The sequence below is a fragment of the Lampetra planeri genome, chromosome 20 (assembly GCF_965212315.1).
Source record: "Lampetra planeri chromosome 20, kcLamPlan1.2.h2, whole genome shotgun sequence".
NCBI lineage: Eukaryota > Metazoa > Chordata > Hyperoartia > Petromyzontiformes > Petromyzontidae > Lampetra > Lampetra planeri.
In genome coordinates, this window is record NC_136126.1 from 1152216 (window position 1) to 1167617 (window position 15402).

General features: G+C 53.5%; 1 protein-coding gene across 1 annotated transcript; it reads right to left on the reverse strand.

Annotated features, from left to right (window-relative positions):
• Positions 1-671: 671 nt before the first annotated feature.
• Positions 672-8548, reverse strand: RDH8 (retinol dehydrogenase 8). The gene is made up of 6 exons (XM_078603217.1): positions 8127-8548; positions 6276-6437; positions 4561-4740; positions 3530-3623; positions 2656-2839; positions 672-2143 (listed from the first exon to the last, which is right to left on the reverse strand). Exons 1-6 carry the CDS (start codon positions 8233-8235, stop codon positions 1919-1921), a joined length of 954 nt encoding a protein of 317 aa, XP_078459343.1. The 5' UTR covers positions 8236-8548; the 3' UTR covers positions 672-1918.
• Between the last annotated feature and the right edge of the window lie 6854 nt (positions 8549-15402).

Here is a 15402-nt window from a genome sequence, read left to right on the forward strand (position 1 = left end):
ATATAGAAACCACACCACCACAATCATCATCACAACTCCACTTCACACGGAGCCCGTGGCCTCGTGAAGCCCGCCGTCTGGGAACAGCCCACAGAAATATATATTATCCGTCAACCGCACTAACGCGGATATTCGAGTGGCATCAATGAAATGTGGTCCCGCGGCCTCCGTTACGACAGTCACCGCGTGGCCAGGTGTGGTGGGCGGGGCCACTCGCCGTGTGGGCGTGGCTAGTGAGCCGTGTGGGCGTGGCTAGTGAGCAGTGTGGGCGGGGGCTAGTGAGCCGAGTGGGCGGGGGCTAGTGAGCCGAGTGGGCGGGGGCTAGTGAGCCGAGTGGGCGGGGGCTAGTGAGCCGAGTGGGCGGGGGCTAGTGAGCCGAGTGGGCGGGGGCTAGTGAGCCGAGTGGAGCTTTCGTGACTGCAGGAATCCATACTCTTTGGTTCTTTCGGTAAAGTCACGTGGGTAGAAATAAAACAAATCACGACGTTTCGATAGCAACACGAGTAATCTTCATCAGGTGGAACCACGACAAGAAAATGCTGAATAAGGATAGGTTTTATCCTTTCTGCCAATGAAACAGGTCATCAAATGTTGCCATAAAGGGTAAAACCTATTCTTATTTTGTATACTTTGATAACAGCAAAAAGGTCCCACGACTCCCAGAAATGTGGTTCGGTTTTATTTAAACTTTTATTTGCCATCAACACTTGGGTCTCATCACACGCATGCACTTGGGGACTTTAGTGAACCGGACAGACGCACGCGTCAAAAAGCACTTTCATTTGATTTCCCGGTAAGTAAGTGTACAACAGGATTACATTTATCTGACACGTTTCTCACCTGCTTAAGTCAAGGACCGTAAGCAATTAAAGTATACACAGTACTGTATTGCCTTTGGCTGCCTGAGCGCGTGGATGGCTGGCATCGTCAGTCATGGTCAATCCACTGCTGGATGAAGTCCTTCACAGTCTGCCACCGCCACCTCTCACGATGGTGTTGGCCAGTTCAACGTGTTGGCTTTCGCGACCAATATTATCCACGGGCCTTTAGCCTGTCCCAGGACGGGTGTCTTGCAGTAAGTCTGAAACTTGCAAGCGCAAAGCAGACCGCGACGTGAGATAGTCATTGCATCAATTTGTAAGGGCGCGGTGACAGACCTATTTCATTTAAAGATTATAATCCCTTGTTCTGCATGACGTCCTTTTTACTTCGATGTCTCAACAGCAGCGTGACGGAGATCGCGTGACGTGAGGGTTCTGCCTTTGTAGTGCGGGTTGTGAGTTGACGCCGAGGGGGGAGGTGCCTCGCCCCCCCATGTGGTGACGTCAGCCGCTAATTATTATGAATTGGGGGGGGGGGTGTCCATTTGGAGGACGTCACCTGCTCATGATTATTAATGAGGGGGACTGGTCGACGTGGAGTGACGTCACGAGCGTTAAGGACTTTCCTGGGTGATTATAGTCGGTATAATCATAGAGGTTTTTGGGTTAGAATATTTTTTTGGGTTAGATTTTGTGTTGGCCGTGAGCAGGAATTAAAATCGTTTTCACCGGTTCACGACCGCTGCGCCACCGCTCCCCCTCTACGTCACGTGGGTCACACGGGCACGCGCACCACTCATCGGGCACGCGCACCACTCATCGGGCACGCGAAAGCGACGACCTCGCCTGCGCTCGGACGATCGGTGGTGAACTCCTCAAGTCAGACACATCGGCGGGATCGCAAAGACTGCGTGTGGTATTGGGTAAACCGCTCGCCGACAGCGCGGTCGGCTATGTACGGTGCGACAGAAGTTCAACATACACACAGTTACAAAATCTTAAGTTAGCCTCCCTACTTCTGTGGGGGGGGGCTTTATTTAACTATACTTCACCGCGCCGGTCACTCCACTCTACCACCCCCCCTGCCAGGTGAGCTGTCACGCGTCCGAGTGAGCGGCGCGGCAGCAGCTGCAGGTGAGGCAGCGCAGCGCGGCGAGCGACGCGCGGAAGACGGCGCCGTGGCGGAAGAGCAGCCGGTAGAACGTCTGCACCGAGAGCTGCCCCGTGTCGTCCGCCTGCCGCAGCGCCGTGAGCGGCGTGTACAGCGGATTCGTCTGGTAGCGGAACGGGGGGTGCTCCTTGCCGATCACCCTCATCACGGCCTGCGCGGTGGGACGGGGGGGGGGGTAGGTGGATGAGGAAGAATGTTTTGGTCTTTTTACACTGGCACATCCGAGCCGGGCAATCGCGGTTCCGGGCTGGCTGATTTGTTCCACTGCCGTGCCGCGGAGAGCCAGCACCAGAGATCTATCCTATTAACGCGCCGTCGCCGCGGCCTGGGAGGGGGGGAGGGGGGGGAGGGGGGGGTGAGGATTGGTTTCGGGCTCAGAGAACGACCGCGAGCTGGCGGACGCCGCCTCTGCAAACGCGACCCCCCCCCCCGCCTTGTCGTGGTATGTGGAGCCACGCGGTGAGCCAACATCATCCTCCGACCCCCGAGGAGCAGCGGCACGAGGGGCGAGCGACTTCATTCGCCACGAGCGATTCGGCAAATTGCTCGGTAATGATCCGACGCCTCGATCGAATCGTGAAACGTGTGCTTCGTTACTCATTCATTGCGCCGCTCCCGGCTCAAACTCTGCAGCGCGTAAAGCGGCGGCCAGGTGGTGGTGACCTTCACGACGTCGCTGGGCGTCTGGCCGAGCGTCCGGAAGATGTCGCGCGACGCCGGGAGGTAGACGTCGCGGAAGAGCCGCAGCGTCTCGGCGTCCACGCCCACGAACTCCTCGCGGGCCGCGTCGGCCATGAGCTTCGTCTCGAACTTGGTGTGCACGGGGCCCGGCTCCACCAGCGTCACGCTGACGACGACACCGCCACCGTGGGACTCATCGGTGGTGGTTGTGGTGATGTGATGTGGTGTGGTCGTGGTGATGGTGGTGTTGATGGTGTGGTGGTGGTGTGTGGAGCGGTGTGTGTGTGTCTGGTGAGTGTGTGGGGAGCGGTGTGTCTGGTGAGAGTGTTGTGTGGTGAGCGGGGGTGTAGCGGTTAGCGCGCTGCGCTACGAACCCGGCCGACCCGGGTTCGATTCCCGCTCGCTACCACCAACACCAGTGACGATTATGTGAATCGGATCTGGGCCTCTGCTAGGTCGACTCAGCCTCAAATGAGAACCTGGTGCGGTGTTTAAACATCGCCACCCGGGAGACAAAAGCGGCCGGGCGTTGTGCTGACCACCCAAGCCCCTCTTGTGCCGTGCCCGCCTTCACAGGTGCTCGCTAACAGCACTTGCCCCAATAGTCTGTTAAGGCTATACAGGGGATCTTTTTTTGTGGTGATGTTAATGGTGTGAGGGAGCGGTATTGTAGTGGTTAGCGCACCCGGTGACCCGAGTTCGATAAGAATCAGGTGCCAAATTCCCCTTCCCCCAAGTTCTGCGTTCCTCTCTATACATGAATATTTTATCCGCCAGTGAACGAGAGTTCATATCGAGGCCTCCTACGTTGTGCAGGAGGCACGCCTCCGGCACTGGGCGAGGCCGCTCCACTCACTGGATGTCGAATTTGGCCAACTGCATGGCGAGCGCCTCGCAGAATCCCTCCACGGCGAACTTTGAGGCCGCGTAGACATCGTTGAACACCACGGCTGAGCGGGACACACACACACATGAACACACACAAAACACATGAACACACACACGAACATACATACATGAACAGACACACATAAACACACACACGGATACAGATATGAACACACGCACAAACGCACAACACACATGAACACACACACACACACATGAACACAACAACAACCGCTCTGCGGTGGTGACGTCATCACGACGCTTGTGTCATGCTCGGTACACTTTTAACACAAAGACAAAGTTCCCTGGCGTAGCCTTAACAGACTGTTGGGGCAAGTGCTGTTAGCGAGTAGCACATATGAAGGCCGGCACGGCACACGAGGGGGTGGGTGGCCAGCATCCACGCCCGGCCGCCTTTGTGAACACACTCGAACATGCGCACACACAGAGGTCAATCAGTTACTCGGTCGCCCTGGTGAGATGAGGGAGACCCTTGGATAAATGCCGGCACCTCTGCTCCACTTATCACCGGCCCGTTGAAGAATTACTGAAAAGATTGCTCGCTCACACTCACGCCACTGCTGGGAAAAGAGGCTTCACTTTGTATTCCCCCCGCACCTCCGATTAGCACGGTTGGCCACATACGGCGTAAAAGAAGTTCAATGTACATGCATGCACACAACGGTTCGTCGTTGTCCGAATTTGCCAAAACAGCCGTGTGCCACGTGCGCAGCGTGTGGCGATGGGTGATGACCCTGCCGGTAACCCCAGAAATAGTCGACTGCTGGTAGTGGTGACGGTGACGGTGGTGCTGCAAAGAGCAGACCCAGCCCTTGCCGAAGGGAGCGATAAAACGTGGACTAGCGGACGCCGTCCACTGTTTGTCCAGAACCTTTCTGGGTGTCTCGTAGCCGCCCCCTCCCACCACCGCCACACTCGCTCTGTGGCCCTGTGGTAGGCCCGTGTCGGCGCGCGAGGCCCGGTGGTAGCGGAATGCACCCTGCAGGCCCATGACGCTGCTGATGACCACGATGTGGCCGCTGCGCCGGCGCTTCATGTCGGGCAGCACGGCCTTGATCATCCGCACGACGCCGAAGAAGTTGGTGTCGAACACGGCCTTGATCGCCTCCATGGTCTGGCCCTCCACGGGACCGATGAGACCCACGCCCGCGTTGTTCACTGCACGAGCGCGCACGGACAGAGGATGGACGGGGAAGAAAAATGGTAGATAGACAACAATGGACGGACGTATGAAACAAATGGATTATGGATGAAGAGATGGATGGATGGACAGATGGACGGCAAAAGGGATGTGCCGAGAAAGCAGTCACGTGGAGAGACGTGAGATGTAGGCAGAAAGGCAGTCAGGCAGATAGTGGGATGGCAGACAGACATGGGGTGGCATGCAGACAGGCAGGCCTCTAGGCAGATGGACAGGCAGGCACGGCAAGTAAAGCATAAACATGAATGATATTTCTTAAAACATCGGACTGCAGAGCTTGGTCACTTGTTGGTAGCGCCGGCTCGCTGCCGAGTGGCTACCTTCCAGCTCGTTTGTGGTTCCTCGTGAAATGTGATGTGCACGGACAACGACGCAATACGAAGCTGAACGTGATTATCATGGTCAAGGTGGTGGTGTGAGCAGACGGGTGGTGGTGTAAGGGGCAGTCTGGCGACACTGCACAGTTACAGAGACGTGGGGGGGGGGTGGCAGAGTGCTGAGAGCAAAGTGGTTGTAATGATGATGGGATGAACACATGGCGAGGTGGATGGTAGGCGCTGGGTAAGGTGACGATGGGTGGTGGTGTTGATTTTACGTTGGGAGGGTATCCTGGGCGCGAGGGGTAAAGTGGCGGCAAGGTTACCGAGAGCGTGGTGGGTGGTTTCGGGGTTAATTGATGATGGCAGTGCTAGGGGTAGCGTGGATGTGTTAGGGAGTAGGGGGCCGGGGGGGGGGGTTAATGTTTTTGTGGCCGGCAGTGTGAAGTGTGAATTGATCCCCTAAGTGGGAGAGTTTTAGTGCTGCCCGGGCTGGCGGTGTGGTCCGTGTGACGGTGTCACTGCCGTGTCGTCGGTGATGCTGGCGGTGGTATCGGTGGTGTCGTGTTCCCGTGTCATTCCTCAGAGTAGCTGAAGGATGTGGGCAGCGGTAGCGCGAGTCGCGTCGTGAAATCCGCGTCCGAGTGGTGCTCACGGCCATCGCGGCTGAGCCGTGTCGCTGTGCACGGCCGCGCTCTCGAGGTTGGCGCACCGCACTGAGCTCGGCGACTCGAGGTCGATTCTCCCGAATCACGGCCAACACCAGTGGCAGCTATCTCGAACCGGTCCTGGGCCTCCCCTAGGTCGACCAAGCCACAAATTGGGTACCTTGGTGTGATGTGCAAACGTTGCCACGAGGGAGACAAAGGCGGCCGGGCGTGGTGCTCGCCACCAACCTGCCGGCCTTCATAGGTTGCTGCTCGCTCACAGCACTTGCCCCTAGCAATCTGTTAAGGCTATATGGGGGGTGGTTGTCTTTGTATCGGGGATAAGTGTCACTTGAAGATGTTCGGTGCAGGCTGGTGGTGGGTCGCTACTGATGGGGCGGCGGTGTTCATGGCAGTGACAGACTGATGGTATTAAGTTGCTATTCGTCTGGCTGCATAGTCGTGCTAGAGCCAGGCTGTCGGCATGATTGTGGTGGGTGGGGGGGGGGGTCGGTGGGGGGCTCGCACCCAGCACGTCCACACGACCTCCCGGCACGGCAGCCAGGCAGTCCCGCACCGAGTCGTCGCTGCACACGTCCAGCTGCTGCACGAGCAGCGAGGAGCCGAGCGCCGCTCCCGCAGCCTCCTCGAGCGCGCCGCGCTTCTCCAGACTCCGCATCGTGGCGATCACTGTCCCGGCAGCACCATCATCAGCACCATCAGCACCATCATCATCAGCAGCACCATCATCATCACTATCATAATAAGCAGCACCATCACCACTATCAACAGCACCGTCATCGGCACCATCATCATCAGCTCAATCACCATCAGCAGGACTATCATCAGCACCATAATCAGCATCATCAGCACCATCAACCGGTCAGGTGGCTCATCGACCGAGCGAGTGGCTAGCAATCGGAAGGTTGCGAGTTCACATCCTGATTGGGGGGGTTGACTCAGCCCATCATCACTCCGAGTTCGATAACATTTTCACAACTTTATTGGGAAGTCAGCAGTGGTTGTCCCACGGATGGACTCGCCCCCGCTATGGGAATGTGGAGTTTCTCTGACTGCCTCGGCGAGAAGATGAGCACCTCCGCGGTCAACTGAGCAGCGCAGAATCACGTTGTGACCGTGACGTCACTACCGACGCCATCGTCTGGGTCAATGAGGGTGATGAGTAATTAACACGACCGCACGCGGCACCAACTCACGCCAGCGAGGGGTGGGGGGGGAGTCTGATCCAACAGCCGTCGCCGCGTGTAATCGCACTGCACGCGGGTCACGTCAAATGCACTGCGGGGCCATCCACTCAGTCGGTACGCATGGAGGGGGGAGGGGGGAGGGGGGGTTAACCTAAATGCGTTCGCTTGCGTATGGGGGGGGGGGGGGGTGAATCCTCGATAATAATTTGTCTACATTGGCCTTCAAATGAGTTAGATAGTCCGGTGGTGGACTTTCTCTTTGCTTAAACACGTGAATATTATTAATCCTTGATAGTTTCTGCGTGTATTAAATATCGGCGGTTCTATAGGATTCGGGGGTGGGGGGGGGTAAAAAGTTCGCGTGCGTACAGGGAGTGGGGGAGGGGTCAAGTTTTGACAGATTCCTGCGTACCGACTAAATGGGTGGCCCCCTTATCGGCGGCAAATCGCTCGCCAGTATAAGTACCCGCAACTCCTAGGTCCAACTCCTGGCACAACTACCACAACAGCGGCCACAACAATCGCAGCAGCATCACAACAACAACAACAGACACCACAACAACACAACAGCCACGACAACAGAACAACAACCACAGCATCAGCAGCAACAAATACAATAACAACAAAACAGCCACAACAGCAGCAGCAATCACCCAATAACCACAACAACAAACAGCCACAACAACAAGACAACAGCCACAACAATGCACATCACAACCTACACGTGACATGGCATGATGGTTGTCATCAGCGGTGATGATTGCATTATTATGCCGCTGCATCCATTCCTATCGCAGAAGCAGTCTACGAATCGCTCAAGCTCCCTGGCCTTACTCTCCCTCTCCTATGAATTAGGACCATTGCCTGAAACGTCATCTAATATATACACACAAACACATTTCCACTTTAGGCCAGTGTTATTGATGAATGTGTTGACATTCCTATGATGCCGAGTGATTATGGTGAGTGGCGATGCTGCTGATGCTGTTGTTGATGATGATGAGGCTGCTGCTGTTGATGATGTTGATGGTACTGCAGCTGATGCTGCTGCTGATGATGGTACTAATGCTGCTGCTGTTGATGGTACTGCTGCTGATGATGATGGTACTGCTGATGATGATAGTGCTGCTGCTACTGATGATATCGTCATCGTCGTCGTCATCATCCTTACCCGTGTATCGTTTATTGGGATCTTGAGCCATCCTGGCCGCCAGCTCCAGTCCGATTCCAGACGAGCAACCGGTGATGAGCACCACGGCCTTGCCGTCCGTGCTGCCCATGGTGGACCTGGTGGCACGGACCAACTAGCGGGTGAGAGGTCGCGCGACTTCCACTCCCGATACCAGCTCGCGTGCCGGTGATGGTGGCGTGTGATGGTGGTTAGGAGCTGGTAGTGATGGTGGTGTGTGATGTTGGTGTGGAGCTGGTAGTGATGGTGGTGTGTGATGGTTAGAATCCGGTAGTGATGTTGGCTGAGTGGTGATGATGGGTTGATGGTCGGTGGTTAGTACCGGCAGAGGCGATTTGTGCTGCGCGAGTGATGTTTGGTGACAGACTCGATGGGTGACCACGGGGCGAGAAGTCTGCCCTGGGGATGAGCGGGAGCTCTGCAGCTTAGACTCACGCCACCTCCTGCCCCGACGCCGCCTGCCTACACCCCCCGCCCCCGTCTCCAACCCTCCACGACGACCTCTCCTCCTCTCGTCCCCTGCCTCTCTGAGCCCAGCCTCGCTCTCCCACATCTTACCTCTCCCCCCTGCATCCGTGCCGTCCCCCTTCTCTCGAACTCGGTCCCTCCGTCTCCTCTTCGCCGTTTCCCTCATGCCCTTCTCGCTCCCATCAGCCCTGCTTCTCTCTGTCGCTCACCCTTCCCCTCTCTCTCCCCGTGTCCCTCTCTCCTCCCCACCACCCTCTCTCCCTCCATCCTCTATCTTCCTCTCTACGCCTCTCCTCTCTACCTCCCTCCCTGATCCCCCCACCCCTCCCTCCATCAATCCCTCCACCTTGCTCCCTTCTCTCTCTTTCTAGGTGTCCAGTTCTCCTAACTCCCTCCCTCCTTCCCAGTCTCACTCCAATGTCTCTCTCTCTCACCTCCCTCTTCCATTCGCTCCATCTCCCTCCCTCTTTCTCCCATCTCCACTTCACCCAATCTCCCCGTTACCTCTCCCGCCGCTCTCTCGCTAAGCCTCATCACGCGGAGAGAGGCTAAATTAAATCTGCGTCTCTCTCTCTTTAATCCCTAATCCCGCGTGCACCACGAGACTCTAAGTCCTTCAGCGGCAGGCGCGACCCAGAGACAGACACAGATAGACAGAGACACAGAGGTACAGATTATACGCAGATATACGGACACACAGATACACACAGACACACGAAGATACACAGAGGTTCACAGCGGCAGAGCGACACGCAGAGATCAACAGTTTCATAACAATATGTAACATAATTTTTGTTCCTGGGTACTAAGTGTTATTTCGTAATTGCTTATGCCTAAAAAGTACAGAAAATGGCTATTATTGTTCCCCACAAACGTTGCTGTTGTGACCAGGACAGTGATGTTTTGACATTTACCTTTTTTCAATGAGAAAACGGGCGAATTTCTTTATTTTCGTTCACATAAAGTCGGCGATGCGGTTATCGGTTTAAACCGGTAAAATAAATACGTTGCGTTTTGCGGCAACATTTGCGGCGTGATGAACTAGAGAACTCTCCGTATTTCTTTGTGTATCACAGTAAACGTAGATGTGTAGAGGGTTTAACTGCAGCGTTAAAGCCGACAGGCCACATCTTTCAATTTACGTCTGATGCACGCTCCTGCAATGCTGAATGTTTAATGCTTCGTGTTATTGTCTACGTGACGTGTCTTTGATAAGTATGCGAACTGTACTTTAGCGTGAGCAACGATGCATACGCCATGTGCAAAGCAATGAACGTTGGACTGCATTTGCCACGCGTTACAACTCCTTAAAATTACATTTTATTGCAAAATACAGAGAGAATGTTGATTTTATCCGAAGGTCAAAAACAAATCTTTGGCTAGCATAATAAAACTAGATAAGATCGATATTCTGACTCAGCCTTAACCTGGTGCGGATGTGTGTAAACATCACCACGGGGGATACAAAGACGGCCGGGCGTCGTCTTTTAATAGGTGCTCGCTAACGGCACTTGCCCCAAACATCTGGTAAGGCTATACGGGGGATATTTTTGCTTGAACGAACATAGATATATACACACACATATCCTTAGGTTTTTTCGGTAAAGTCACCGAAAAAACCTAAGAATATGAATCCTTGCAGTCACGAAAGCTTCAAATCTAGAATATACACACACACTTATACAAATATCCCCCGTATAGCCTTAGCAGACAGTTGGGGCAAGTGCTGTTAGCGAGTGGCACCTATGAAGGCCGACACGACGCACGAGGGGGTGGGGTGGCCAGCACCACGCTCGGCCGCCTTTGTCTCCCCAGTGGCGATGTTTACACACCGTCTCGGCCACCGGCCAGCAACAACTTCTAGCGAGGCGCTCCCTCCAAACCCACCGAGTTATCCAATCCGCGCGCTTCTACCCCCGTCTCTCGGTGTAATTGCAAGCGTGCACTTGCCCGCACTCCTCTGCCCACTTTCTCAGCTCTCGTTCCATTTTCTCCTCCAATGTCCACGCCTCCGATTCATCTCCCTCCGGTCTCTCGGGCATCGCGACGCCGGCGGCCACAACGAGCGGGAGGCGAGCCGCCCGGCACGGCGAAGACGGACGCCGCCGCCGCCTTCTAAACGAAACTATAAACAGTTCTCATTTTTCGATTTAAAGCTTTCGTGACTGCAGGGATTCATCTTCTTGGTTCTTTCGGTAAAGTCACGTAGAAGGGAAGTAATAAAATAATAAAAATAAAACATAATAAAATAATATAATATTTTATTATGTTTTATTTAATAAAATAATATCATATTTTATTATGTTTTATTTTTATTATTTTATTACTTCCCTTCTACGTGACTTTACCGAAAGAACCAAGAAGATGAGTTCTCATTTTACCAGGTAAGGCCCACTGAGCTGCATAAATACTATACAGTCACGTTGATTCTGAATGTAGAGGGGAAAACCCTGAGGACCTGGAGAAAAATCCGCGCGACCACTGGGAGAACATTCCAAATATACAGCAGCAGGCGTCAGCTCAGGATCGAACCCACGACCTTCTGTATACCAGGCGAGGTAGTTAACATCTTTACCTCCACGCACCGCGCGACGTGATTCTTTAAAATATTTCAGCACCACCCCAACCCCAACACCTTGCAGATGGCAACGATGGTGGCGGTAGTATAGTTGGACCCACCTCTTCATCTTCACACAGGTTTGTTATCAAATCTCACCGTTGAATATGGGCGCCACGCTGGGTGGCACCGTTCGCCACTCACCACACTTGACCGATCCACACAATGACCTGTGGGGGTGAGGGTGGGGGTATTGGGACAAACCCTCCAAGGAGCTGCTCACCTGCTCGAGGCGCGTGGGGGCCTGCGGGCCGCCCTTGCCCCTCACTGGGGGTGCACCCCTCGTGCACCGCCAGGGGCCCAACCCCCAAACAGGTCCGGCAGTCGAGAGGGCCCAATGCCCCGGGTGACGGCCATCAGGTTGGTGGTCTGAAACGAAGCGTGGCGACATGCGGGATAAGCGGAACCAGGTGGAGTCGGCCCGGTGGGTTGGTGGTCCCGGATTGAGGACCACACTGCCGTGATAGGACGGGAGGCCCCGGGTAGGAGCAGGGATTTGCCAGCAGCAGGGCACAGTCCTCGTTTAACACGGTAGATGCGTTCCTGAAAAGTGCCGCGCTCGGCGAAAAATTGCTTTAAGCCGAAAACGATTACCATATGAGTAGTGCCACGATAAAGTTTGGCGATAGACCATGTACGCCATCGCGTGACTGTGTCACGCCGTGGACTAACTCGTACTGCTCAGCTCAGTAATTCCTGTAGTCACGAAAGCGCCAAATCAAGTTTGATACGAACATTATCTAAGCATACTTGTTTGCATGTGTAATGTGAGGTTACACCTGGGCAATAGTGATAGGCTCTGCCGGCCTCAGCCCGCAGCCAATGGGGAGTCGAGCCAGGGGCGTAGCCCTGGAGCTGGACAGTATCTTTGAAAAAGTTCCAGAGGTGTGACTGAGGATTGGCTACGTGGTATCACGTGGACCAGGGATTATAAGGGGTGGAGAAAGACAGCACGTGGTTAGTGTGCGGAGGAACGAAGGGGGAAGCCATGCTGGTGCCATGGTCCCGCGCCAGCCACGTGGCAGGCCGCGGCAGTCTCTCTCACGCTGTCAGCCAGCAGCGTGAGGGAGTGGAGAGGGAGGAAGGGAACCGAGTGTGTGAATGCGGTAGAAGGCTGTGAACGGGAAAACGAATAAACAACTCTGAAGTCAAGACGTCGTCTGAACGGGATGTATTACACATGTTTTACCGCAAGCACGTGTGGTTAATGCAGACTTGATGCCTCGCACTAATAGCGGTGTCTATTTGGTGTTTGAAAATTGTCTCGGCCTCGCTGTGCGCTGCGTTGCACCGCTAGCTGAGTAGTTAACCTCGCGTCCAATAAACCCTCAGAGCCAGGATGAATGTCCGACTCCAAACGTCATTTATTGAGTTTAACGAGGTAAAACTGGTAAGAAAAAAGCACAATTACAGCATCTGTTAATACCCGGAAACACCAACACAATGAATGAACACCACAGCATCATAACATCGTCTTAGATAACAATAGATCCTGGATGGACCAGGCCCCTACATTACCACTGAATAACTATACAAGAGCATAAGCTGCTGTGTTACATAAAGGCACATCGTGTATTCATCACACTGCACCCCAAATGTACAGTATTACACATAACACTAAATTGTGGATGAGATATTTCGTCGTCCTTGCTCTCAGGATCACAATATAGTTAGTTACTTGGGTACAAGTTTGACTCGACTTATTAAATTACAAGTAACATTCACAATAAGGAAAGTTGCAGGCTTCGTTGTTAACTAGGCCTCGTATTTATCATAACAATTTAACAGCATTATAAAGGCATTTACATCATTATAACGGTCATTCTAACATAACAGCATTGCCAATATTATAAGAACATAAACGAACTTACAGACAATGCTTCTTAAAGTCCCACAATGTACAGTTGCGGCTGGCTTCACTGAGACGCGATGTGTGCCGCCATCTTGAATTATATGTGTAATGGCCGACGCCCGCGTGGTTGAGCGGGAATCTTAAATCGCAACTTCCTGGTCACGTGACCAAAATTAGCATCAAAAACAGGAAATACCTGTGTACATACGCCCCCCCCCATCTGCCGTGAGGCAAAACCCCTGCTGTGAGGCAGAACAAACATCCTAACACCCCCTGTATTATTGGAAGATAAGGCAAAGGCGTATTTCTTTGTACACCTGTGGATTGATCGTGGCTGGTGTGGAGCATGCCTGCAATCTAGCGCTGTGAGACTAGGGTTAGTGGATCACAAAAGACACGTGAAATGCCCTTACTACCAGCCGGTGCCAAGGGTCACCGACTCTGAGTGTTCCGGTGTCTTCCCACGTTTATATAATAACACCCGTTCGTGGAGTTAACCAAGCATCGCGATGTAGGATCGCAGAGCTTGGGAAATTGTTTGACACAGGCTCTGGCTACCTTCCCGCGTTGGCTGTGGTTTCCTGCGCATCTGAATTTTTTTTTCTCTTTGAGTCTGAACAAAAATGCGTGCATTCCAATTTCTAAATCATTATGACGATGCTCACTACATTCCGAACTTTAGCAGCAACCAGGTGGGAGTGACCATAGTGATTAAGTTTGCGTTCCGTATTGCTTTCTCCAGAGTGTATTTAGTCGGCGATGATGACAACGATTGCGTTCGCCGCAGGTGAAAGTGAGCGCCCAACAGGAACACGACTTTAGTACTTGGTACCGTACTAAAGTTGCTCCCACATTACCAACGGATTGAGTCGGAAAGTATTGAGGTTTCACCCGTGGTACGTTGAAGTTTGAAGCAATGTTGTTTGTCAGAGACAACAAAATAAATAAATGCATTACGTTGTTTGACCATAAGAGTGCAATGACCTGAAAAGCATTGGATCGCTTCGCCTAATTTCGTTGTTGAAAAGACTCTTTACAAGAACTCTTTGCAGAGTGACGTTTACAGAGGTGATAACAGAGACCAATCCTCTCTCTGGCAGCCCAATCACGTGTCGGCCTTGAAAGATAACATCGCAGCTAACAATACACCGACCATTAGTGGACTGATAAATCCATACCTGATGACATTGCATTTATTACCGAGGAACTACTGTCATGAATGTACCGTCAATGTGTAATCGGGTTGGTTATGTTTACGATGAAGGGTGTTAGAATCGTCTCCCTTATCGACGGAATTGTGGTAATTGCCTGCGTGGTCTCACTCGGAGTGCCCTTGGCCCTGACAAAACAGGGAGTTCGCTCGACTCTGCTCCTTCCCGAGAATTGTGAATGATGATGTGTAGCCACCCTAGGATAGCGGTAATTACAAATCCCATATCAACGTTAGTCAGTGCGTACTGTTTATCGTAGAAAGCTACAACGGTCAATATTTCGCATGGGAAGTGGGTGATAAACGATGGTGTTAATAGCAGCGACTGTTCACGCTGTGGTCCGCGGTGTATTGCCATGAAACGGAGGCAGTGAATGCAGAAAGGGCAGAGAGTTTTCGTCAAGGCCGAATCGCGACGGACACAAGGCGCGTGGCGGAGGGCCTTGACGGAGTCCCCGAAGCGGTCGTTGCCTCTCGCCGTGCAGCGAACGGCGCCCTGCGTGGAGCGCCGCAACGGGGGTGCTGCAGATGGTGGCGAGAGACACACCGTGGGGAGGGGGGGGGTAAAGAAGACAACGCAAGACTACTACGACTACTTTACTACCAAACATACATTGTGATTGAATGCGAACCACCCCAATGCGCTCGATGAAGATCAGGGCCAGGAAGAGTGAGACCTGGATTCGAACCCAGGTTCTCAGCGATGCTGGATCAGGGCCTCTGGCCTTTTATCCCGCTGACGAAATCACAAGACCGCCACCTGGAACCCAGCAGACGGTTGGCTGCGTGTGAGCGGTCACGAATCGCCTCGAGCAGATTGCGTTTCCTTATTGCAGACTGTCGCTCTCTGGCACGATCTTACGCGACCGCTTTCACTGGGGCAATTGATGTATTAAACTTTGCTACCTCACTTACCTTGACCTCGTAAAGCCCGGCTGGGTGGAGCAGTGATGAGAGGGTGATGAGAGGGTGGGAGAGGGATGGTCTACTCTGCTGTTGTGTCCTGGGAGTAAAGTCGAGGCGTGGACGTGCAAGAAAGTCGCGGAGAGTTGGTGCCAGGCTATCAATGGCACGGAAGGCGTGGATAAGTGGGCGGTGCAGTCAGTCGCTG